Source organism: Scyliorhinus torazame, chromosome 3, assembly GCF_047496885.1.
Source record: "Scyliorhinus torazame isolate Kashiwa2021f chromosome 3, sScyTor2.1, whole genome shotgun sequence".
NCBI classification, from domain to species: Eukaryota; Metazoa; Chordata; class Chondrichthyes; order Carcharhiniformes; family Scyliorhinidae; genus Scyliorhinus; species Scyliorhinus torazame.
In genome coordinates, this window is record NC_092709.1 from 186,279,068 (window position 1) to 186,305,873 (window position 26,806).

Consider the following 26,806-nt stretch of genomic DNA (forward strand, 5'->3'; position numbering starts at 1 on the left):
TGCGCTAGGTGTGGGTTTTTTTAAAAATAGTACAGAAATTATTAGGAAAAAGGATTTAGCTCAATAAACCCACTCCTGTTGGTTAATTTCAAACTGAGATTTTTGCCTTCTCACCATTTCCCCAAATTCACTTTTGGTCTAGGAACAGATCCAGTTGTCTCCTAAATGCAGTCATTGATTTAAACTCCACGAATCCTGCCGCCCAGCTTTTGCCATGGGGCTTCCTCACCAACATTCAAATTCATATGGTGGTGATCCAGCCAATGCAGGTGCAGCTTACACCAGTGTTTTTCAAACTTTCTTTTCCGGGGACCCATTTTTACCAACCGCCCAACGTTCGCGACTCACGCAGGCCGACCTTCGCAATCCACCATTTTCGTTTACCCTTAATGCGACAGGTGAGCCTACTTGGTCCTCACAACTCACTTGCTTTGTCATTCAAGATTACATTTCTGTATGGGTTGTTCATCAGAGGTCCTGGAGCTCACACCAGCACTGCTTTGTCCTGCCATGAACTCTCTTGCGAAGCTCTCTCTAGTAGATTCAGTTGTGAGATACTGGCCTGTCTCTGGCCCTCTCTTCCTTCGTCCAAAAAGATTATCTTCAGCTCTTCACACATTCTTGTTGCTTGCTTGCTGGCAGCTAACAAAACAGAGGACGCTCTCCTCAGTAATTTCGCCCCTAGAGTGCCTTACATCAGTGTACCGGGCAGGTGACCTGCTCTCTGCTGCCGCTTCTGGCGGGAAGCCTAATTGATTTTGGGGGGGGGATCTGCTCCTGGATCAGCAAGCTGATGTACAAAGGAGGCGGACCCAGCTGGGCTCTGAGCCTGCTACACCCGACTGAGGGACACACATGCACGGGATGGCCTGCATAAGATTTTAAAAGCTGGTTGCAGTCATTCAGCACTTCTTCCTGCGATCGGGAAAGCCCTGACCGATCGCTCCACGACCCTCCCAACACCCACCCGCTGGTCACAACTCAGTTTGAAAATTACCGACGTACAACATGTGTATTTTATTTTTACATACAACAAAAGCAAAATACAGCAGACTCTGGAAACACACAGATGATGTGGGATTACTTTCTCAGAGATACTGCTCAGGATAATAAAAGAATTCGACAAACTCAGGGCAGCACGGTAGCATTGTGGATATCATAATTGCTTCACAGCTCCAGGGTCCCAGGTTCGATTCCGGTTTGGGTCATTGTCTGTGCGAAGTCTGCACATCCTCCCAGTGTGTGCATGGGTTTCCTCCGGGTGCTCCGGTTTCCTCCCACAGTCCAAAGATGTGCAGGTTAGGTGGATTGGCCATGATAAATTGCCCTTAGTGTCCAAAATTGCCCTTAGTGTTGGGTGGGGTTGCTGGGTTATGGGGATAGGGTGGAGGTGTTGACCTTGGGTGGGGTGCTCTTTCCAAGAGCCAGTGCAGACTCGATGGGCCGAATGGCCTCCTTCTGCACTGTAAATTCTATGACATCTATGACAATATATTACAGCACCATTACTGATAACTTGTCACTCCATTACTTAAATGGGGACAGGACCGTAAAGCTCCTGGTGGAGAGGAAAAAGCTACCGATGGACTTTGGCCTGCTCTCCACGAGGAAAGCAGTGCACCAACTCCGGAGACAAAGCCAGCCACTTGCTGGCTCACCAGCTGAGAAAGCAGGCAGCCATGAGGGAAATAGCACAGATCAGGGACAGCAGAGGCAACTTAGTGGAACCGGACAAGGTCAACAAAGCATTTGAGACCTTCTACCAGGGGCTGTACACCTCAGAGCCCCAGCAGGGAACTCGGGGATGAAGCAGTTCCTTGATGGACTGGACATGTCAGTTACGGGAGAGGACAGAAAACAGTGCCTGGAAGCACCACGAGAACTGGAGAGGTCATTGAGAGTATTAGCTCCATGCAGGCGGGGAAGGCACCAGGACCAGATGGTTTCCCGGCTGATGTCTACAAAAGATTTGCGACAGCACTGGCCCCGCACCTGCAGGAAATGTTCACCGACTCGCTGGTAAGGGGCACACTGCCACCTACGCTAGCACAAGCCTCAATCTCTCTGAAACCTAAAAGAGACAAAGACCCAAATGGATGTGATTCCTACAGACCCATCTCGTTGCTAACCGTAGTTGCAAATATACTGGCCAAGATCCTGGCCAAAAGACTGGAGGACTGCTTATTAGAGGTGGTTGAAGACCAAACGGGCTGTGTCAAGAAAAGACAGCTAACATCGAACATCAGGCGTCTGTTGAATGTGATCATGACCCCATCCGGGGAGAGAACACCTGAGGTGATCATCTCCCTAGATGCTGAAAAGTCCTTCGACAGAGTCAAATGGGAGCAGTTTGAGCTTGGAACAAGGTTCACCACCTGGGTGAAACTTCTGTACAACGCTCCCATGGCGAGCGTACAGACAAATACCACCGGTTCGAAGTACTCCCAGCTGCTTAGAGGCACAAGGCAGGGATGCCCATTATCCCCGTTGCTGTTCGCCCTTGCAATTGCGCTTCGGGCAGCAAAGAATTGGAAAGGGATCCGGAGAGGAGACATAGAGCACAGAGTCTCGCTCTATGCGGATGACCTGCTCCTTTACATCGCGGACCCGTGAAGCAGCATGGAAGGGATCATGGCGCTCTTGAAAGAGTTTGGAACCATCTCGGGCTACAAACTTATCTTGTGCAAAGGTGAGATCTTCCAGATAAACCCGCAAGTGGGAGGGACAGAGCTGAAGGGGCTGCCATTTAACCAGGCCCAACACAAATTCCACTACCTGTGGATCCAAATCACTCACGACTGGACAGGGATCCACACGTGGAACCTGACCAGCCTGACGGAGGAAGTTAAAGAGGACCTGCAGAGATGGAGCACACTCCCATTCTCCCTGGCAGGGATGGTGCAGATGATCAAAATGAACGTACTGTCCAGGTTCCTCTTCCTGTTTAGATCCATACCCCAAGGCCTTTTTCAACTCACCTGATAAATTGATTATGGCATTTTTTAAGGGGGGTACACAATGCAAGGATCCCAAAGAGAGCAGCAAGGATCCCGAAGAGAGCACTGAAGAGAATGAGATCCATGGGGGGGGGGGGGGGGGGGGGGCAGGAGACCACAATCGCCACTGCAAACAGGATTCTCCGGCAGGCGATTAGGGAAGCAAAGGGAAGAAAGTCGGCCCTCCTCCCATGAATATATCTGGCTGTTCTGATACCTCGAAGACTGCCACTCTCGGGCCTGGCTCCACCCTCATCCCCACTACCTTGCAAATTGCCACGAAGGCGGCTGTCCACAACCCAGCGAGTCTGGGGCAAGACCAAAACATGTTAGCATTGTTGACTGAGCCTTGGCACCATTCGCATCTATCCTCCACCTCCGGGAAGAACCTGCTCATTCGGGTTCTGGTTAAGTAGGCTCTGTGTACCACTTTTAACTGTATTATGTAATCTATGTAAATAGTTGAAGCCGATCCCTGTGTAAATAGTTTTACTTATTTTCTCATTTTTAAGTCCCACTGTTTGTACATATCTATATTTGCTATATTTGTTTTGTATACCAAAAACTCAATAAAAATCTTTTTTTTTTTTTTAAATTGGAGACAGACAAAGAACCCAAGTAACTTACTGGTCTGCCATTTTATCTGGTGTAAGGAAGTTATTAGAATCTATTATTGAAAGATAAGTAACTGAGCACTTATAAAACTGATCAAGGAGAGTCTTGTCATGAATAATCTAAGGTTTTTTTGAGGTCACTGAAGGCAGACAAGGGAACACCTATGAATATTATCTCAAAGAACCTCCAGAAAGCATTTTTTTTTTAAAAATCGAATATTAGAATTTACAACGCAGGAGACGGCCATTTGGCCCATCGAGTCTGCAGCAGCTCTTGGAAAGAGCACCCTACTGAGGCCCACACCTCTATCCTATCCCCATAACCCAGTAATCCCCACCTAACCTTTTTTTACAGTAAGAGCAATTTAGCATAGCCAATTCACCTGACCTGTGGGAGGAAACCGGAGTACCCGGAGGAAACCCACATAGACACGGGGAGAACATGCAGACAGTCACCCAAACTGAGAATCACATCTGGGACCCTGGGGCTGTGAAGCAACACGCTAACCACTGTGCTACCATGCCGCCCACATAATATAACAGATTATTGGCAAAAATGGAAACAAATAATTGAAGATAGCTTTATGGCTTGGATGGCTGTAGTGAGGGTGCAGATAACGGGTAGATACTCAGATTGGCACAATTTGCTTAGTGGCGTTACGCAGGAATCGGGTTTAACGCCTCAACTTTTCACCATATTTGTTAACGATTGGAAATAATAATAATCTTTATTAGTGTCACAAGTAGGTTTACATTAACACTGCAATGAAGTTACTGTGAAAATCCCCTCTAAATACAACTGTAATCCTTCATCTAAGTTGATGGTAACACTAAAATGGGTGGGACAGTAAACAGTGTAGATGGGATCCATGGAGATGCAAAGAAATAGAGTTAGGTTAAACGAATGGGTAAAACTATAGCAGATGGAGTCATCCACTCCAACCCAAGAAAGTTAAATCATGAGTGTTTTCTAAATGGCAACAAATTAGGAATTGTAGAGCAGAGATTTGAGAGTCCAAGCACACTACTCACTTAAAGCTAGTGGACCAGTACCAAAAGCATCAAAAAGATGAATAGAATATTGGCCTTTGTCTCAAGACCCTGGATTAGAAAGAGAAGGAAGTTATCTTTAAGCTGTACAGAGCTTTGCTCGGACCCCATTTGGAATGCTACATTCAGTTTCGGGCACTGTATTTCATGGAAGATATCTGGCTTGGAGGGGGTTAAAGTATTCAATTTTAATTTTCTAAATCCTAAAAATGTTACTCGGAAATGAAATTCATGACCTACTAATGCAAACAAAGAAATGAGTATTGGCCCAACCATGAAATGTTGTTGTACGGCAGTAAAATGTTATTGGTCGGGGAGTGGTATAAAAAAAAACTCAACATGTTTCTGACTGAAGTCAAGAGTTACAAGTTCAAGGCAGCGATCACATTATTGACATAGATCCTAGCTGCCCAGGCAAGCCAGCTATCATCAGGCTAACATCCAATCCGCTTAAGTGGTTTATTTTCCATCACAAGTGGACTGCACCAATTTAAATTATAATTTGAAAGCTCTCAAATCAAGTTAAGAATACTGACAATAAAATGACCGAAACCATCGAACAGGCACCATCAAGAAAGAAAGAATTAGTGAACAAGGCATCTGTTGTTACTCTGCTGTTTAACTAGAACTGAGAACTATATAGAGGAATACAGATCTTATCTGTTTCTTACCAGTTTCAGAAACCACAGTAATAGTCTCTGGTTTGGAAGGTTTTATAGATTTGGAGGAGGAGGATGTTTTCTTGGATTTCTTCTCCGGAGGAGACTCTTCCAATTCAGAATCTGCAGTACAGTAACGCAATTGTTCAAAAACACAGTTCATTCTCGATATCAAATCTGCCCAAAAAGTGCTGGAATAACTAGCTTGCATTGTAGTTAACTACATTGTGGCGTTGTACTGAAATCACGCAAGGAATGACCTCAGTTCTTTGGTATGTTAGATGATCTGGGGATGGGAGATCTAGAGAACACACCTGCCATTGCAGAATACTGCAACACAGAAAAATGCTATTTTATCCTTTAGGGTTCTGCTGACCATCCCTGCGCCCATGATATGGATGAGGACAGAAAAACAAGGGATCTCCTCTCTGGCAGATGATAAGCCATTGATCCTGCTGGTCAGAAACAGCCTGAGCCACGATGCCCTCCATAATCAAATTAGCTGCCAACCCGTCTAGCCTTTCAAATTTGAGAACGGTATTAAAGACTACTTCAACCGTTGAAATTGTATCTTGGCTGCTATCCACATTTTCTAGAGAAACCAGAAAAAGCAAATCAACTCATTATACTATTTTCAAAATAAATTTAGGAGTGCCCAATTCTTTTATTCCAATTAAGGGGCAATGGGGAGAACGCCACAGGGATAGTGACCCCGAGCCAGGATCAACCCCGGGTCCTCGGCACCGTGAGGCAGCAGTGCTAGCCAGTGCCACCCTCATCAACTCATTATGCTTGACTAGCTCGTTGCGCAAATTATTTTATTTGTTCTTGGAATGTGATCAACCCTTCAAGTCAGTATTTGCTACCCTCAAGGTACTAAAAATCAACCAGTGTGTGGGGGACAGGGACCAGCTGTAAAATGGACCAGGTAGGGACACATTAGTGAAATGTGGGTTTTAATGACAATCCGACAATTTTAACTCTTGTGAAAAATGATAAAAGTTTACAACTCTTTCAGGCATACGTCACCATGTTTATGTTGCTGTTACCGTTATTATTATTAAAACTACAAATACCCAAATAAAATGGGTTTTTAAAAAAAAAAAAGAGTACTTGACCTCACTGAAAACACTGACATATTAACAGGGTAAGCAACAGCAGATAGTAAAAAGCATGTACACTGAAATACTCCTGAACGGGTCTAAAGTGAGCACAACTGAATAATTTTTGTATGACTGCAAAACACACTTTAGACAAGCAAAATATACCAAATAAGCAATAACAAACAGAAAATTCTGGAAATGCTCAGCTAGTCTGGCAACACCTGTGGAGAGAGAAACAGAGTTAATGTTTTGGGCTGATCACCTTTCATCAGAATAGATAAAAACGGCCTAGTAACACAGATGCTGCTAGACCTGCTCAGTGTTCCAGTTTTTATTTCATATTTCCAGCATCCCCAGTATATACTAAAAGGGCCCCTGGTAGCTTTTAACGAGCAAATATTGTAGATGCCAATTACTTGTTATTTAAATAGCGTTGCAGGGAGATGAAATGTGTTTCTTCTCATCTCCCCTACAACGGAGCAGATAAGCAAATTATTCCTAATTGTCAACAATTATCTACCATTTAGGAGGAGGCACTGCTGAAATGTTAATGTCATGGACAAGCAATCCAGAGACCCAGGCTAATGATCTGGAGACACAAGTTCAAATCCCACCATGGCAGCTGGTGGAATTTGAATTATATTAATAAATCTGGAATTAAAAGCTAGTCTCAACAATGGTGACAATGAAACCACTGTTGATTGTCGTTAAAGCCCACCTGGTTCACTCATGCCCCTTAGGGAAGAAAATCTGTTATCCTTACCTGGTCTACATGAGACAACAGAATATCAGCAACATGGTTCACTCTTAACACCAGCACAGACCTAGACAACAAAAGTACACCCAGCTCTGTCACCCATGCAAACCCCTCCTTATTAACATCTGGGGCCATGTACCAAAATTGGCAGAGCTGTCCCACAGATTAGCCAAGCAACTGCCGAACAGAGTCATACTCACAAAATTATACCTTACAAATCAGGTCTCCAACAACAGCAACACCGTTCCTCGGTATGTCCTGCCCCACCTGCAGGACAGACCCAGCAGACGTGGCTGCACAGTAGTATACAGCCGGGAGGGAATTGTCCTGGGAATCTTCAGCATCAACTCCAGACCCCATGAAGTCTCATGCCATCAGGTCAAACATGGGCAAGAAAACCGCCTGCTGATTACCACCTACTGCCCTCACCCTCTTTGCCATCACTTGGCAGATGAATCAGTGCTCCTCCATGTGGAACCCCATTTGGAAGAAAGAAGCATGGAGGGTGGCAAAGGCACCGAATGTACTCTGGGTGGGGGTCTTCAAAGTCTCTCACAAAGAGGGGCTCGGTAGCACCACTGTATTGATTTTAAGTATTCATGTTTTATACTTCATCTGGTTAGTGCACTTTCCAACTTCTAACTTGGTAAATTGTTCATTGCTCCACGTTAGTCGAGTCATTAGTGTTGCTGATTCTTATGGGATGCACATACTTTTAAAATCGAAATGAAAAACTAGATTATTTTTAATAACTGCTGCTGGTGGCTCCCATGATCAACTTAGATTTTTTGTTTCTCATCTCAATGCAGTTAAAATACTGATGGCATCATACTGGTAATCGCAGAGTGATGGGGGTAATATTGGTTGACCGCAGGTCTGGCAGAAACAACAGAGCAGGGAGTGCGGTGGGCAGGCCACCTGGGGAGTTTTGTGGAGACTAAGTCCCATCTTCGCACTGAGGATACCCTCCATCATGTTGTCTGACACTACTACCGTGCTAAATGGAATAGATTCTGAGCAAATCAAAAACTGAGCATCCATAAATTGCTGGGGGCCATCAGAAGCAGACAAATTGTATTCACCCCCAATATGTAACCTCATGTCCCAGCATGTCCCCCACTCTACCATTATCAAGCTCGGAGATTCAACCTGGTTCAATGAAGAGTGCAGACAGGACACGAGAAATAACAAGCATATCTAAAAATGAGCCAACCTGCTAAAGCAGTAGCAGCATGCACCAAGCAGAGCTAGGTCATCTCACAACCACGGATCTAATCCAAGCTCTGCAGTCCTACCACAACCAATCGTGAATAGCGATGGACAATTAAACAAAAAACTGGAAGAGGAGGCTCCACAAATATCCCCATCGTCGATAATGGGAGAGTCCAGCACATCAGTGCAGAAGAGATTTGAAGCATTTGCAACCACAAGATGATCCACCTTAGCCTCCTCCTAAGGTCCGCAGCATCATAAATGTCAGTTTTCAGCCAATTCAGTTCACTCCACGTGATTTCAAAAATCAGATGAAGGCACTGGATACTGCAACGGCTGTGGGCTCTGCAACATTCCAGCGATAGTACTGAAGATTTGTACTCCACAAACGAGCCGTGCTCCTAGCCAAGCTGTTCTAGTACAGCTACAACACTGGCATCTATTTGACAATGTGGAAAATTGCCCAGGTTTGTCCTGTGCACAAAAAGCTGGCAAATTGAACCCGGCCAATTACCACCCAGTCTACTCTCGGTCATCAGTCTACTCTCCACCATCAGCAAAGGTGTTAGAAGGTGCCCTTGACAGTGTTATCAAGCGGCATTTACCCAGCAATAATCTGCTCACTGACACTCCCAAGTTTTCTAGGGTTCCTTGATGCCATATTCTGTCAAACATTATCTTGATGTCAAGGGCAGTCACTCCCACCTCCCCTAGAATTCATCTTTTTTGTTCACATTTAGATCAAGGCTGCAATGAGGTCAGGAACAGACTGGCAGAACCCTAACTAAGGACATGGCTAGTTCTGGAGCACAAGTCTTTAGTATTATTGCCAGGAGGTCGTCAGGACCACAGTCTTTAGAGGAAGAGTCCTCAAGCTGCAGCCACAAGATTTAAAAGCCGGAAGAAACAAGCTTCAGCAAATTAAGTCATGTGACTATCCCATCCTCATCAATATATTCACAGCCTTTTAATAAAACCATCCACATCAGGAAAATCTCTGGCTCAAACTCCCACCCATGGGGGGTTAGGTAGGGAGGGGGGATAGCTGCTCTCAGTCACAATAGTGATACGGACACATCAACAGGCCTCAGCATCCCAAAGCTGGAGGGAGTAAAATCAGTCAGCAGCCCCACTACCAATACCTAACCATTAATGCTTGCCAAAAATTAAAACATCCGAATGTCTGCTGAAGGCAAGTTCTGCAAGTTCAGCTGTCAAGGTTCCTACTCACCTCTATTGGTGCTTATAAATGACCATAAGATATAAGAGCAGCATTAGGCCATTCAGTCTGCTCCACCATTCGATTATGGCTGATTCTCCTGCCTTCGCCCCATAACCTCTGATCCCTTTATTAATCAAGAACCTATCTATCTCTGTCTATTTTTTTATTCGTTCATGGGGCGTGGGCATTCCAGGCTGTGCCAACATTTATTGCCCATCCCCAATTGCCCTTGAGGGGGCAGTTAAGAGTCAACCACATTGCTCTGGGTTTGGAGTCACATATAGGCCAGACCAGGTGAGGAAGGCAGATTTCCTTCCCTACAGGACATTAGTGAACCAGATGGGTTTTTACGACAATCGACAATGTTTTCATAATCGTCACAGAAAAATAGTGTAGAAAAGGCCGCTCGGCCCATCGAGTCTCCACCGACACATGAAAGGCACCTGATCTGCCAATCCTAATCCCATTTGCCAGCATTTGGCCCATAGCCCCGAATGTTAAGCCGTGACAAGTGCTCATCCAGGTACTTTTTAAAGAATGTGAGGCACTAGACTTTTAATTCCAGATTTTTATTGGATTCAAATATCACCATCTGCAGTGGCAAGGTTTGAACCTGGGACCTCAGAGAACTCTGGATCGCTGGATCCCCGCAAGTGTCTTGAAGACACTCAGTGACTTGGCCTCCACAGCCTTCTGCGGCAATGAGTTCCACAGATTCACCACCCTCTGGCTGAAAAAACTCCTCAGAGTCTCAGTTTTAAAGAATCGTCCCTTCAGTCTGAGTCAGTGCCCTCGGGTTCTAGTCTCTCCTACTAGTGGAAACATCCTCTCCACCTCCACTCTATCCAGGCCTCTCAGTACCCTGTAAGTTTCAATTAGATCCCCCCTTCATCCTTCTAAGCTCCATCGAGTACAGACCCAGAGTTCTCAACCGTTCCTCATTTGACAAACCCTTCATTCCCAAGATCATTCTTGTGAACATCCTCTGGACCGCCTCCAAAGCCAGCACATCCTTCCTTAGATACTGGGCCCAAAACTGCTCACAACATTCCAAATGGGGTGTAAGACAGCCCAGTACATCCCTGTTCTTGTATTCTAGCCCTCTCGACATGAACATTGCATTTGCCTTCCTAACTGCCGACTGAACCTGCACATTAACCTTAAGAGAATACTGAACTAGGGCTCCCACGTCCTGATGTTTCAGATTCCTCAAGCCTTTCTCCATTTAGAAAATAGTCTATGCCTCTATTCTTCCTACCAAAGTGCATGGCCTCACACTTTTCCACATTGTATTCCATCTGCCACTTCTTTGCCCACTCTCCTAGCTTGTCCAAGTTCTTCTGCAGCCTTCCGGCTTCCTCAACATTACCTGTCCCTCTACATATCTTTGTATCATTTGCAAACTTAACAAAAATGCCCTCAGTTCCTTCTTCCAGATCATTAATGCATACAGTGAATAATATTGTGATCCCAACACAGACCCCTGTGGAACATCACTAGTCATCGGCTGACATCCTGAATATGTCCCCACTCTCTGCCAGCTTCCAGTCAGCCAATCCTCCATCCATGCCAGTACCTTGCCCCTAATACCATGGGCTCTCATCTTACGTAGCAGCCTCCTGCAAGGCACCTTGTCAAAGACCTTCTGGAAATCCAAATAGATCATGCTCACTCTCCTTTGTCCAACTTCCTCATTACCTCCTCAAAGAATTCTAACACCTTCTCCTTAGTGTTGACCACTACATTTACCCTTTATTCTCTCACCCATGAATAACAGTCACACAGACAAGATGCCAAACAGCAACCAACATCAATTAATCCACACCCTTTATGGAAGGATGAAAATTTGATGAGAACAGCTCTCTTCCACAAAGCTCATTCTGCATTGATTGCATTTCATACAGAGAAGAGTTTCATCAAAAAGCTTTACCTGAATCATAAATAATGTGTTTTTTCTTGTGCACTGGCTTTTGTTTTCCTGATATTGAATTGGATGACCCCTTTCCCTAAAAACACAAAGCAAACAAAGTGGGCACCATTAGATGGATGTTGGACAGTCCTGTCTATGCTGCTCACTGCCTTTGATGCAAGTTGTCAATCCTGTATTTGCACAAAAGCGTTAGACAGAAAATTACTCAGAACATTAAAACGGGTGCACAGTAACTGACCTTGACGTCAGTTTTCTTCTTCACGTCTGAAGTCCCCTTGCCAACATTTTTAGTTCGGTTCTTTTCCAAAGACTCAGTCCCAGCTTTTTTTGCAGTAGAAAGCCCACCGAAGAATCTTCTGATGTCCTACGAATAGAAAATGCTAAATCTCTCAGAAATTCACTAGTTGGAGAGATAATTGTATTTCCATCATAGAAACATGCACAGGTAGTGCCCCAAAATTCAGAATGGGCTAATATGTGCAAACTAACGTCAGTCATCAGCAATTCATAGACATGTGGTGTCAGAGCAGCGGTTTCACAATTGTCGGTCACTCCCTCAGACTTGGAAAATTATCATGCAGTATCAGCAAGCAGTCCTACTATAGGGGTCAAAACCAACCCCAATCCAATCCTCAACCAACATCAGTTCACGCACACTTTGAAGGGCAGATCGCGAGCAACATTTCCTCTCTACAGATCAGGGACTAAGGAGCAACTGTAATGCTGCTGCCAGCATCTCAGTCAAGAGGAGCTGACTCTGCTCCAGCCAAATCATGGCATACTGCGATTATGCTATTGTTAGCTCTTTGGTAGAGCTATCTCACGAGTCCAGCTCCCGTTGCCCTTTCACCATAACCCTATGGATTTTTTTTCCCTTCAAGTATTTCTTTCATTCCCTTTAAAGTGCTATTAAATCTGTTCCCATCATCCTTTCAGGAACTGCTGTCCAGACCATAACAGTGTAATGCAATTGTTTTCTCAAATCACCGCCGATTATTTTACTAATCACTAACCCTTGTACCATTGAAACTTTCTCCAAGATTTTGAACACTTCTGCCAAAACACCTGGCATTCTGTGCTCCAAAAACAACACCAATCTCTTCAGAATGAAGTCCCTCTTCCATAGGCACCATTCTATCAATTCTTTATTACACCCTTCCAATTCAGTGGTGCCCGGCTGAGGACTGGCCAGTTGGAACCCGAAACCTTTGCAATCTGCATTTAGCTTTCCATTGCCTTAAGCAGTCATCGAGGAGGAGCAATTAATCCATTTGGGGAATGGCTCTTGTACAGTCCAGAACAATAGCATGGCATTGCTCAATGACGACACAAACTTAATCAATGCATCAAGGTTTCAAAGCCTTGTCCCGATTCACCTGCTTTCTGTTACATCATCTCCTAACTGGAGTGACATCTATAAAACAGTCCGCTGTCAAATAGCAGAGGTTCCAGTTTGATGACCCTTTTCAATTAGAGATGCATTGGACATCAGACTGGATTTTGGCAGCAATGTTTCTAACAAATGAGATGGTGCTGCCACCTCCAGAGATGCAGAGATTCACCTCAAAATGATGTTTCCTCTGACAGCAATTGTTCCTCCAGAATTGGAGCTTCATTTCATTGAGACTAGTTAATAAAATGGCATTCACCATTTGTGGGGAATTGGGTAGAAAGTAGACAATGAACAACTAAACAGAAAAGTTTTTTCAATGGGCCATAATAAAGCAACCACATGAGCAACCTGCTTTTCTCAGTTCTGTACATTTCCACCACATGTTTTCCTATGAGATTAAAATAAAACACTGGGGAATTGATACCTGCAAGGCCAAGTGGAATCCAAGGCATCTGAAAAATACCAGAAGGGCTGTGGGGAAACAAAGTGCAATTCCATAGCATTTTGAATGTGCCAAAGATTATAAACATGCCAGCAATCAAAAAGATTCACCTTCTCTTTGAGCTAAATGTTACCACACACTTCAGAGAAATTCTACCCCCTCCCCTGCCATTAGTAAGTTCTTTGTGGTGCATCCTATTCAAGTGACCAAACATACCTTGCCCAACTCAAACAACAAAAGGAGAAATGTAGATGGTTGGATCTGAACAAATGGCTTACTGCCGAATAGAGGGGACATGACAAAACTTGGTTATTCCGGAGGAAAGCAATGAAACCAACAATCGTAACACTAAATCAGTCAATACAAGTGACTAAAGTCAAGTCACATCAATTTCCATTTATATAGCACCTGAAATGTAGGGAAATGTCCAAACAGAAGCCCTATTGAACAAAATTTGACATTTCATATTAGGAAAGGTGACCAAGACTTCCGGGTGCGGCGATGACCAGCTGAGTCGCACGTTTCGGCAGCTCCCAGTGGAACGGACTTTTGGGCTCTTAATAGGAGCCCCAACGGCAATTTTAACGGCTAAAAACACTGTGCGGTAAACCAGAAGGGAATTCCCCCTGGACACAGATGGAAAAAGGAGAGGAAGGTGGCCGGATTGCGGAGGATCCTTTAGAGCAGCGGCAAGGAAAGCAAGCACAAAGCAAGATGGCGTCGGACGGTGGCCGTCTCGTATGGGGCCCTGACCAACAAGAGTTCCTGCGGCGCTGTGTGGAAGAACTTAAAAAGGAGATGAAGAAGGAGCTGCTGGCCCCAATATTACAGGTGATTGAAGGGCTAAAGGAGGAACAAAAGACCCAGGAGCAGGAGCTTTGGGTTGTGAAGGCAAAGGCTGCTGATAATGAAGACGAAATACAGGGCCTGGTGGTGAAGACAGAGATGCACGAGGCACAACACAAAAGGTGTGTGGAAAGGTTGTGGTGTTGGAGAATAATGCGAGGAGGAAGAATTTAAGGATTCTTGGTCTTCCCGAAGGTGCGGAGGGGGCGGACGTCGGGGCATATGTGAGCACGATGCTTCACTCGTTAATGGGATCGGAGGCCCCGACGGGCCCATTGGAGGTGGGGGGAGCTTATCGAGTTATGATGCGAAGACCGAGGGCTGGAGAAATACCTCGAGCCATAGTGGTGAGATTTCTCTGATATAATGACAGAGAGATGGTCCTCAGATGGGCGAAGAAAACTCGGAACAGTAGGTGGGAGAACGCGGTGATCCGCGTATATCAAGATTGGAGTGCGGAGATGGCGAGAAGGAGGGCGAGTTTCAATCGGGCCAAGGCGGTGCTTCACAAAAGGAAGGTCAAATTTGGAATGCTGCAACCGGCAAGACTGTGGGTCACACACCAAGGGAAGCACCACTACTTTGAGACGGCAGAAGAGGCGTGGACATTTATTGTAGAGGAGCAGCTGGAATAGGCGGGCCAGAAAAAGAACGTTTGGGACAAAGTGGTGGTGTGATTACGTGGGGTGAAGGGGGGGAAAAGGGGGAAGGGATGATTTCTCAAGTTGTTAATCTTGCGACCCTATAACTTTTCTCTCTTCCCCATGTCGTGTGTGTGGGGGGGGGGGGTGGAGGATGAGCAATTGTGGGCGCCGGCCATTAGGGGTGGGGCCAAGTGGGAAACGCGGGCTTTGTTCCCGCGCTATGGTAATCATGGCGGGAACAGGGAAGCAGGGGGCCTCGCACAGTGGGGGCCGAGGTCACGGGGGGAAGCCGAGGTCAGCCAGAGTTTGCTGACTTCTGGGAGCAACATGGGGGGTGCAATTACGCTAGAAGAGGATCTAGCGGGGGGGGGGGGGGGGGGATTAACTGGGTTGCTGCTGCTGGGGAGAAGGGGGAGCTGGTATGGGGTGGGGTGGTCGAGGCAGGAGGGCGCCGTCGGGGGGAGATACGGCTACGTGGGAACCGGGTGAGGAGCTGGATTAAAAAAGGGGATGGCTAGTCGACAAGGGGGGGGGGTAAAGAGCCCCCCAACCCGGCTGATCACGTGGAACGTGAGAGGGCTGAACGGGCCGATTAAAAGGACATGGGTACTCGCACACCTAAAGAAATTAAAGGCAGATGTGGTTATGTTGCAGGAGACGCATTTGAAACTGATAGACCAGGTCAGACTACGTAAAGGATGGGTGGGGCAGGTGTTTCATTCGGGGTTAGACGCAAAGAACAGGGGGGTGGCTATATTAGTGGGGAAACGGGTACTGTTTGAGGCAAAGACCATAGTGGCGGATAGCAGGGGTAGATACATGATGGTGAGTGGCAGATTGCAAGGGGAGGCGGTGGTTCTTGTGAACGTATATGCCCCGAACTGGGATGATGCCAATTTTATGAGGCCAATGTTGGGACGTATCCCGGATCTAGAGGCGGGAAAGTTGGTAATGGGGGAAGACTTTAATATGGTGCTGGACCCAGGGCTGGACAGATCGAGGTCCAGGACCGGGAGGAGGCCGGCTGCAGCTAGGGTGCTCAAGGACTTTATGGAGCAGATGGGAGGAGTAGACCCCTGGAGATTTAGCAGGCCTAGGAGTAAGGAGTTCTCGTTTTTCCCCTATGTCCATAAAGTATATTCACGGATAGATTTTTTTGTATTGGGAAGGGCGCTGATCCCGAAGGTGACAGGGACGGAGTACACGGCAATAGCTATCTCGGACCACGCTCCACATTGGGTGGACCTGGAGATAGGGGAGGAAAAAGAACAGCACCCGCCCTGGAGAATGGAGCGGTTGCTGAAAGAACTTTTGAGGGTGGACAGACAATATGCGGAGGCACCGGAGGAGTGACTGTACAGGGAAAGGCAAAGGCTACATGTAGAATTTGACTTGTTGACTACAGGTAATGCAGAGGCACAATGGAGGAAGGCACAGGGTGTACAGTATGAATATGGGGAGAAGGCGAGCCGGTTGTTGGCCCACCAACTGAGGAAGAGGGGAGCAGCGAGGGAGATGGGGGGGGGGGGGGGGGGGGTGAGAGACGAGGAGGGAGAGATGGAGCGGGGAGCGGAGAGAGTAAATGGGGTGTTCAAGGTATTCTACGAAAGATTATATAAAGCTCAGCCCCCGGAAGGGAAGGAGAGAATGATGTGCTTTCTGGATCAGCTGGAATTCCCTAAGGTGGAGGAGCAGGAGAGGGCAGGACTGGGAGCACAGATTGAGATGGAGGAGGTAGTGAAAGGGATTGGGAGCATGCAGGCGGGGAAGGCCCCGGGACTATAGGGATTCCCGGTGGAATTTTATAGGAAGTATATGGACTTGCTGGCCCCGCTTCTGACGAGAACCTTTAATGAGGCTAGGGAAAAGGGGGCAGTTGCCCCCGACTATGTCAGAGGCAAAGATATCGTTCCTCCTAAAGAAGGAAAAAGACCCGCTGCAATGCGGGTCCTATAGGCCCATTTCTCGTTTAAATGTGGATGCTAAGATTCTGGCCAAGGTAATGGCGACGAGGATAGAGGACTGTGTCCCGGGGGTGGTACATGAGGACCAGACTGGGTTTGTGAAGGGGAGACAGCTGAACACGAACATACGGAGGTTGCTAGGGGTAATGATGATGCCCTCGCCAGAGGGGGAAGCGGAGATAGTGGTGGCGATGGATGCCGAGAAAGCATTTGATAGAGTGGAGTGGGATTATCTGTGGGAGGTGCGGAGGAGATTTGGCTTCGGAGATGGATATATCGGATGGGTACAGCTGCTGTATAGGGCAGCGATGGCGAGTGTGGTTACAAATGGACAGGAGTCTGATTATTTCCGGCTTTATAGAGGGACGAGGCAGGGATGTCCCCTGTCTCCGTTATTGTTTGCACTGGCGATTGAGCCCCTGGCCATGGCACGGAGGGGTTCCAGGAAGTGGAGGGGAGTGTTTAGGGGAGGAGAAGAACACCAGGTATCTCTGTATGCGGATGATTTGTTGTTGTATGTGGCGGACCCGGTGGAGGGGATTTTTCGGGGTATAAATTGAACATGGGGAAAAGTGAGTTGTTTGTGGTGCATCCGGGGGAGCAGAGCAGGGAAATAGAGGATTTACCGCTGAGGAAGGTAACAAGAGACTTCCGATATTTGGGGATTCAGATAGCCAAGAATTGCGGAACCTTGCACCGGCTTAATTTAACACGATTGGTGGAACAGATGGAGGAGGACTTCAAGAGATGGGACATGGTGTCCCTGTCATTGGCGGGTAGGGTGCAGGCGGTTAAAATGGTGGTTCTCCCGAGATTCCTCTTTGTGTTTCAGTGCCTCCCGGTGATGGTCACGAAGGCTTTTTTAAAGAGAATTGAGAAAAGCATTATGAGTTTTGTGTGGGCCGGGAAGACCCAGAGAGCGAGGAGGGGGTTCTTGCAGCGTAGTAGGGATAGGGGGGGGTTGGCACTACCGAGCCTAAATGATTATTACTGGGCCGCCAATATTTCAATGGTGTGTAAGTGGATGGGAGAAAGGGAGGGAACGGCGTGGAAGAGATTGGAGAGGGCGTCCTGCAAGGGGACCAGTTTACAAGCAATGGTGACGGCACCGTTGCCGTTTTCACGGAAGAAATACACTACAAGCCCGGTGGTGGTGGCAACATTAAAAATTTGGGGGCAGTGGAGATGGCATGGGGGAAGGACGGGAGCCTCGGTGCGGTCCCCGATAAGAAATAACCATAGGTTTGTTCCGGGGAGAATGGATGGGGGATTTGGAACATGGCAAAGAGCTGGGGTAGTACAATTGAGAGATCTGTTTGCGAGTCTGGGAGCGCTGACGGAAAAATATGGGTTGCCCCAAGAGAATGCATATCGGTATATGCAACGGAGGGCTTTTGCGAGGCAACAGGTGAGGGAATTCCCGCAGCTCCCGACGCAGGAGGTGCAGGATAGTGAGATCTCAGACATGGGTGGAGGATAGTAGGGTGTCGGACATATACAGGGAAATGAGGGACGAGGGGGACATCATGGTAGATGAGCTGAAAGGGAAATGGGAAGAAGAGCTGGGGGAGGAGACTGAGGAGGGGCTGTGGGCTGACGCCCTACGTAGGGTAAACTCGTCGTCCTCGTGTGCCAGGCTAAGCCTGATACAATTCAAGGTTCTACACAGGGCGCATATGACTGGAGCACGGCTCAGTAAATTTTTCGGGGTAGAGGATAGGTGTGGGAGATGCTCGAGAAGCCCAGCGAATCACACCCACGTGTTCTGGTCATGTCCGGCATTACAGGGGTTCTGGGTGGGGGTGGCGAAGGTGCTTTCGAAGGTGGTGGGGGTTCGGGTCGAGCCAAGCTGGGGGTTGGCTATATTCGGGGTTGCAGAAGAGCCGGGAGTGCAGGAGGCGAGAGAGGCTGATGTTTTGGCCTTTGCGTCCCTAGTAGCCCGGCGCAGGATATTGCTTATGTGGAAGGAAGCCAAACCCCCGGGTGTGGAGACCTGGATAAACGACATGGCAGGGTTTATAAAGTTAGAACGGATCACGTTCGTATTAAGGGGTTCGGCTCAAGGGTTCACCAGGCGGTGGCAACCATTCGTCAACTACCTCACAGAACGATAGAGGGAATGAAAAGAAAGAAAGACAACAGCAGCAACCCAGGGGAGGGGGGGGGGGCGAAGGATCCGGGCAGGCTCTTAGGGATGTCATTGTATATGTATAGACATTTGTTATAGGTAATGTATATTGGACTGTTGGATTGTATTTTGAGAGTAACTATTTTTGACAAGGCAGTTGCCAATTAGTTTTGTTTTTGTTTCTGTTTATATATTATTTATTTACTTGTTTAAAACTGGCCACTGTTATTTATATTGCTTTACTGTTGTTTAAAAGAAAACCATGTACTGTTATGTTTGGCCAAAAAATCTTGAATAAAATATATTTTTTTTTAAAAAAGGAAAGGTGACCAAAAGCTTGATCAGAGTGGCAGGTTTGAAAGAGTATCTTAAAAGGAGGAAAGGTCGAGTGTAGGGTTTAGGGAGGAAATTCCAGAGCTTAGGCAACAGCATGCATAGCACCAAAGAAAATCCAGGATCCACAAGAGGCCAGGATTAGAAGAATGTAATAATCTCAAGAGTTAGAGCCTGAAGGAAGTTGCAGAAAAGGGAGGAGTGAGGCCATGGAGGGATTTGAACACAAGGATAAGAACTTTAAATGAGGTATTGCTGGACCAGCAGCCAATGAAGGTCAGCAAGCATAAGGGTGTTGGGCAAATGGGATTTGGTGCGAGTTAGAACTTAAGCAGCAGATATTTAGATGAGCTCATTCACAGAGAATGAAGGTGGGAATTTAGCCAGGAAAGCATTGGAGTCGTTAACCAGGCGGAAAAGACATAATTGCTTCCTGCTCCCTTTGCAGGTGGGGTTGAGGCCACAATCAGATCAGCCATGATCTTATTTAATGATGGAGCAGGCTTGAGGGCCCCGAGTGGTCTACTCTTGCGCCTACTCTTACTCTTGGGGAGCACAGTAGCACAAGTGGATAACACTATGGCTTCACAGCACCAAGGTCCCAGGTTCGATTCCCCGTTGGGTCACTGTCTGTTCGGAGTCTGCACGTTCTCCCAGTGTCTGCGTGGGTTTGCTTCGGGTGCTCGAGTTTCCTCACACAGTCCAAAGGTTAGGTGGATTGGCCATGGTAAATTGCCCTCAGTAACCAAAAAGGTTAGATGGGTTTATTGGGTTACGGGGATAGGGTGGAGGTTTTATTGGGTTACAGGGATAGGGTGGAGGTTTAAGTGAGTCGGTGCAGACTCGATGGGCCGAATGGCCTCCTTCTGCGCTGTATGTTCTAATTTGTATGTTTGCATGTAGGTATACAGAAAACCTGATAAAACAGCTTCCAAGAATTGGATACCAGCAATTACCTCATAACATTTGCTTAACTAATCATTCTCTATGAAATGCAAGAAAATAATATTGTGGAGTCATAGCTTATAAATTCTCTAGTTGCACACTATAACTGTTGAGTTTTAAAATGATTGAGTTCTCTACAAGTGCCACCAAGCTGCAACTGATTCTATTGCCCAATTCAAGTATTTAAACAGAAGACCTAGTATTAATTTAACCTTTCTCCAACATATCTAAAGATTATTTTGATATGCAAAAGGTGAACAGTACAATTAAAGTATTCAAGCATAAAATGATATTCCAAATTCGCCACCATCAGTATTTTTTATGTAAGTTGCACTCTTATTACACACACTCGTCAATTACACATTTCCACCAGCACTGGCAAGGAGGAAGAACCCGTAGTCCACAACTCCACTCAACATAAAAAAATTTAAAGCTCGAAGCATGCACAATCCTATGATAGCATTACATTTCATAAAGAAATTAACTCCAACCTTCAAAGCTGAACCAATGGCAATATTTATTTTATAATAAATTAATTCCAACATATTAATTGGGTACAATAGTAATTCACTGCAGTGGACAATAAGAAATAAGACAGGGGTTCAGTCAAATCATATGGTCAACACTTGGGTAGAGAGAAAAAAAACTAGAAATTTGACGAGGAGTAAACTGAATCCAGTCATGTCACCAAACAGCTATTTCAAAACGCATGAAAAGTAGAAAAAAGTTGAGAGCCCGCACTAAGTAAGTCACCTGGACTAATTAGTCTGAAAGACACTCATGATGAAAGGAAAGTCTAGGCCTGAAAGAAAGTTACTTAAGTTGAAACACCATATGGCAAAAGGGTACCAGTAGGGAACAAGGGGCTTGGGTTCAATTCATTAACATGTGCAGGCTGAAGTTTAGTTTCAGTACTACTCAGAGGTGTCTGCCACAATACCAGAAGGGAATCAGACGAAAGAATGAATGACTACGCTTCACTGAAGCCTGCTCATGTAATTTCTCTTGAAGCCGAGCATAAAAGTGAAACAAGAAAACTCTTAATTCAACTTCATAATTAAAGATTAGAGTCCAGTACTTACATAAAACCGAGCCCAAGTGTGTAACAGGTGGTTTGATGGCCCAGTGAACCTATCCAGTAATAGAGGCATACACACCAAGAAAATCGCAGGTTCAATTCCCATCTTTTGCTGGTTTAGCCAAGACAGAGGGGAAATGCCTCAAACTTCAATCTGCTCTTGATTTCTGCCCCATAACTGCATGTGTAGGTAGCAGATGAAGATATACACAACGGTGCTGCCTAGCCTAATAATCTTTATTGTCACAAGTTGATCATTTTCAAGGCTCACAAATAAAAGGGCAAGATATAGGAGGGTAGCCACTGCTGGTATAACCATGAACCAGCAAAGTGGCAACATTCTAAGAGCAGGAAGGGAAAACTACATCCGTTACTAACACGGCCCCCCCCCCTCAACTGTATGATTTTACTGGTGCACATTCAAGAAGGTTTCTGAATCTGGTCATCTCTTATTCCTGTACAATCATGTCCCAGGCTTCTGTAGCCCTTAACTCCTCAGTTCTGATGCCAAAAAAACAAAATTTTAACTTTTGAGTTTTTCTAAACAAAGTGTTTATTTTACATTCTGGTACAAGAGCAACGTGTGTTGAAGGTGAGCACACCGTGTGACATCAACAAAACGCTAAAACTGGAATTATACAGGGCTTGTAGCAGGTCTTTAAATCAGGGGAAAGCTTAGACTTCACTCAAACTGATCAGTGCCCTCAATACAGATCCACCTTCCCTCTGCTCTTCATTTCACGCAAGTGCAGTTTTTCACCAGTCCAGCAGTAGACAAATTTCTCTTGTGTTATCCATTCCCAGTTCCGACTTCATTCACAATGGGGCGGTCACCTCAATTCACTTTCCAGGTGAGAAATACTTCACACCAGGAAACTCAACATGACAATTGCATGGTCCTAAAATATAAAAATTTTTACAAATCAATCTCATCAAATGAAGGTTACATATGTTAACATACAATGACATTCAACTTCCATTGGACATTTATGTAAACTTTGATGTGGAGGAGACCCTTTGCAAAAAATTGATTTATTTCTTCAGTGCCTGCCCATTTCTGAAACCTTTCATTAGTTTGGGGAGAATTTTTTTTTTTTTTTTTTTATTAATTTACAAAGCATGGGCATTGCCAACTAGGCTAGCATTTACTGCCCATCCTCAATTTCCCTTGAGAATGCAGTGATGAGCAGTCATGTTAGGCCGCTGCAGCCCCAGAGGAGTTCCAGGATTTTCACCCAGCCACATTGAAGGAATGGTGATATATTTCCAAGTCAGAATGGTGAGTGGCTTGGAGGGAAATTTCCAGGTGGTGCTGTTCCCATGTATCTGCTGCCCTTGTCCTTCTAGATGGTAGCAGTTGTTGAATTGGAACATGCTGCCTAAGGAGCCTTGGTGAGTTCCCACAGTGCATGTTGCAGATGGTACACTGTTCGGCAATGGTGGAGGGAATGAATGTTTATGGATGGGGTACCAGTTAAGTGGGCTGCTTGGACTTGGATGGTGCCAAGCTTCTTGTGTTGGAGCTGCACACATCCAGGCAAGTGATGAGTATTCTATTACACACCCCGGATTTGTGCCTTGTAGATGGTGGACAGGCTTTCAGGAGTCAGAAGAAGAGTTACCTGCCGCAGGATTCCTAGCCACTAACCTGCTCGTGTAACCACAATATTAATATGGCTAGTTGAGTTCAGTTTCTGGTCAATGGTAACCCCTCCCAGGAAATTGATAGTGATGGTAATGCCATTTAAAGTCATGGTTAGATTCTCTCTTGTTGGAGATTATCATTGCCTGGCACTTGTGTGGCACAAATGTTACTTGCCACACCAGTCCAAGCCCCAATATTGTCCAGTTCTTTCTGCCTTTGAACACTGACTGCTTTAGTACGAGTCTCAAATGGTGGATTCCCACTTCTGGCCATATCATAGAATTCACAGTGTAGGAAGCCATTCAGCCCATTGAGTCTGCACCAGCTCTTGGAAAGAGCACCCGACCAAGCCCACATCTCCACCCTATCCCCGCAACCCCACCTAACCTTCTTGGATACTAAGGGGCAATTTAGCATGGCCAATCACCTAGCCTGCATATCTTTGGACTGTGGGAGGTAACCGGAGTACCCAGGGAAACCCACAGACACGGGGAGAACGTGCAGACTCCGCAGACAGTGACCCAAGCCAGGAATCGAACCTGGGACCGTGGAGCTGTGAAGCAGCTGTGCTAACCACTGCTCTAACGTATAGTATGGGGAGAAGGGTCATTGATGAAGCAGCTGAAAATGGTTGTGCCAGTGCACTACCCTGAAGAACATGAAGGATAGAACCAAGACCAACTGAAGTAATATCAGAAACTCAGAAGCGATCAGTCTTTTTTTTAAACCAACAAAACTAATGTTGATTAATTGCATCACAATTTCTTCTTGCAACAATTAGACTTTTTGTAATTTACTGCAGGCAAGCTCTCAATTATGAAAGCCTCAAGTTCCTTTCACCTCCCAATACAAATTAGTAAAAATATCCAACAGCTTTGAAATTAAACCATTTTGCATCCTACCTCAACATGTGGATTATATGTCACTTGCTGTGAAGGTCCAATTCAGAACTACTGTAATGTCAAAATAAGTTTGATTTCTTCAGGGTGTTTGTTGTCCAATCTGCAATTATGCTACAGCAGAATTAAGTTGGAAGAGAATTCATCTTTTCACATTGGCAGTCTTTGAATTCATTAACAGTTGAGTGATCCTGACCATTTGTGAAGTCATGTACAGATACTGCAGTTCAAGGTACCTACTCATTACACATTGCACTTACGTACACAGAAAATATTTGCCAGAGAACACTATAATACACCTTTATTGCGAGCCTGTAGTCTCAGGTGATGCAAGAACCAGTACAAAACTAGCAGAAAAACAGCAACGTTTATCATATCTTCAAACCCCAATTATGTCCTACTCAGATTGATATTCGCTCACTTCATTCTCCCAGCAGGTTGATATGGTGAACCACATCACGGTCCTCCTGGTTTATACTCCATTTTTATCTCTGTCACCAAAGCAAACACATCCCCTGCAATATGTTCATTTACACATCAGCCCCAAGTGTCACCTCTGTCCATGTTACTGACTCAATCCAGAAGTGAGGAACACTCAGAAACAATCTCACTCCTGAGCCAATGGGGAGTGTAAAAGTTTCAGCCTGTCAGATTTCTACTCCAGAAGTGCCCCCTCCCCAGATATCCTTAACTTTGGATGGAATTCACTTCCCTTCTTCAGACTCCCTCTGGGCCTGAAACAGGGGCATTTGCTGGTGTGAGCCCACAGGCCACACTGACTAAAATGAATTCCCTTTTACGAGATCAACTGTACACCCTTAGGGTTTTCGTAAATGATTCGACTGATCAATTCAAATCATCATTGATTAAGTCGTGATTTGCAGTCCCAGTCAACAGGGTTCTCAAGAAAAGTGACTGTTGCCCCTGGGAGCCTTGGCCGCTTTCATGTAACATTGACTGAAATGGGCCTGAGCCAAGATCGTGGCTGGGGCGCAGACAAGAGTGGGGGAGCCCCAGAGACAGCACCTCAAAACAGGGGCAAAAATCCGAGGCGGAACCCGGGGGCGGGAGGAAACCGCGGAGAAAGCGGGGGAGCGGCCGCCCGAATTCCCGGGACCCAACCCCGACACTCCGAGGCCCATCGGGGACACTCGAACGGAGCAACACCGGCGGGTGCCCAGGCCCGCTCGGAGACCAGGCCTCCTCTCACTCCCCCTCCTCCCTCTCACCATATCCACGTCTCCAGCTCTCCCGCTCCGTCCTTTCCACCGCTATATTTGGCGCCAACAATTTCAACGCGCAGGCGTGCGGCGCACGGTGATGAGGTCATGCGGGGGTGTCCCGGATGAGCTCTTGGTTTGATTGACAGGTGCAGTGACACCGGGAGAGTGGTTCCGCGCAGCTGTGCCCGGTGCTGGGCAGGGATGAGCTGGAGGTTTGATTGACAGGTGCAGTGTCACCGGGAAAGTGGGTCCACGCAGCTGTGCCCAGTGGTGGGCAGGCACTGATTGCTAGAAATGTCACAGCCTGATTTAGATCGCAACGCATTGAGCACGAGGAAGAAACAAACCAGCTATCCCAGTCTTGAGCTCACCATATGTCACTTCCTCACAGACATCACCTCACCAGTTTACTTACCGAAAGGCAGGCCAAGTTAAAGTAGCTCCATTTGGTGGCTGAAATATTGCAGCCCTCCAGACTCAAACATCTCAAACATACTGTCCAAGACAGCATCACAGACATCAGCTATCACATGACTTTGTGCTTTTATTCCAAGTTGTACTCATCACGAATCATTATGTTGCAGAAGGAGGCCATTTCCTCTTTTGTCTACATCTGTAGAACAGGAGAATGCTATTTTGCCACTCAAGCCATTCAATGATGACCATTGCTGTTTGGCAACCTAACTCCATATACACTTCAGATGACCAGAATAAATCTCAGCTTCAAAATTTACAATTGATCCTAAACCAAGGGTGGCAGTGGTGCAATGATATTGTCACTGGACTAGTAATCCAGTGACCCAAGATAATGCTCTGGGAACCCAGGTTTGAATTCCACCAGGGCAAAATCTGGAATTTAAAGTCTAGTGATGACCATGAAACCATTGTCAGTTGTTGCAAAAACCTATCGGGTTCACTGATGCCCTATAGGCAAGGAAATCTTACAGGGAATGCAATCCTATATGTGATATGCTGGCCCAACCAGCGACACCCAAATCCCATGATTGAATAAAAATCTCACCTAACCTGCAACTCTTTGGACTGTGGGAGGAAACCGGAGCACCCAAAGGAAACCAATGCAGACACGGGGAGAAAGTGCAAACTCCACACAGACAGTTACCCGGGTCCCTGGTGCTGTGAGACAGCAGTGCTAACCACTGTGCTGCAGGTGCTGCCCATAATATCTCGGTAAATTATAGCAAAATCCAAAGGTTGACAAGAGAATGTTTGCCATTGTATGCCCGCTAACTAGTCTGTGCCATCATGTAATTCTCCTCTCTTGAATCTATCTCAATCTACCTGGCATAAATGAAGATGGTTCTGGTTGTGGGAGGCCAATCTTCTCAATCCTGGGATATTGTTGCAGGATAGCGTCCTAGGTCCAACAATCTTCAGCTATTTCATCAATTATCTTCCCTCAATTATAATCTCAGAAGTGGAGGGGTTCATTGATGATTGCATAATGTTCAGCATTATTCATGATTCCTCAGATACTGAAGCAGTCTGTGTCCACATGCAGAAGAGCTGGACAATATTCAGGCTTGGGTTGAGACGTGCAAATAACATTCGCGCACACAAGTGCCAGGCAATTATCATCTCCAACAAAATAGCATTGAGCCATCTCCCCTTGACACCTTGACATTCAATGGTATTACGATCACTGAATCCCTGCCCCCACTTTCAACTTTCTTGGGGCGGGGAGGGTGTACCATTGACCCAGAAA

The 26,806-nt window shown here is 46.1% G+C and overlaps 1 protein-coding gene across 6 annotated transcripts in view; it reads right to left on the minus strand.

Moving 5' to 3' along the window:
- rfc1 (replication factor C (activator 1) 1) overlaps positions 1-25,196 on the minus strand; it is a 96,566-nt gene extending 71,370 nt beyond the window's left edge. The window contains exons 1-6 of one of the 6 annotated variants that reach the window (XM_072496584.1): positions 25,090-25,164; positions 23,864-23,974; positions 21,321-22,215; positions 11,782-11,907; positions 11,544-11,619; positions 5,332-5,442 (exon numbers count right to left, since the gene is read on the minus strand). In XM_072496584.1, the coding sequence (XP_072352685.1) occupies positions 5,332-5,442; positions 11,544-11,619; positions 11,782-11,907; positions 21,321-21,422 (415 nt within the window). In that variant the 5' untranslated portion in view covers positions 21,423-22,215; positions 23,864-23,974; positions 25,090-25,164. Of the gene's footprint in view, positions 1-426; positions 627-5,331; positions 5,443-11,543; positions 11,620-11,781; positions 11,908-21,320; positions 22,216-23,863; positions 25,039-25,089 lie in introns of those variants that run through there. The other 5 variants (XM_072496586.1, XM_072496585.1, XM_072496583.1 and 2 more) reach the window with 5 other exon arrangements.
- Positions 25,197-26,806: the final 1,610 nt, after the last annotated feature.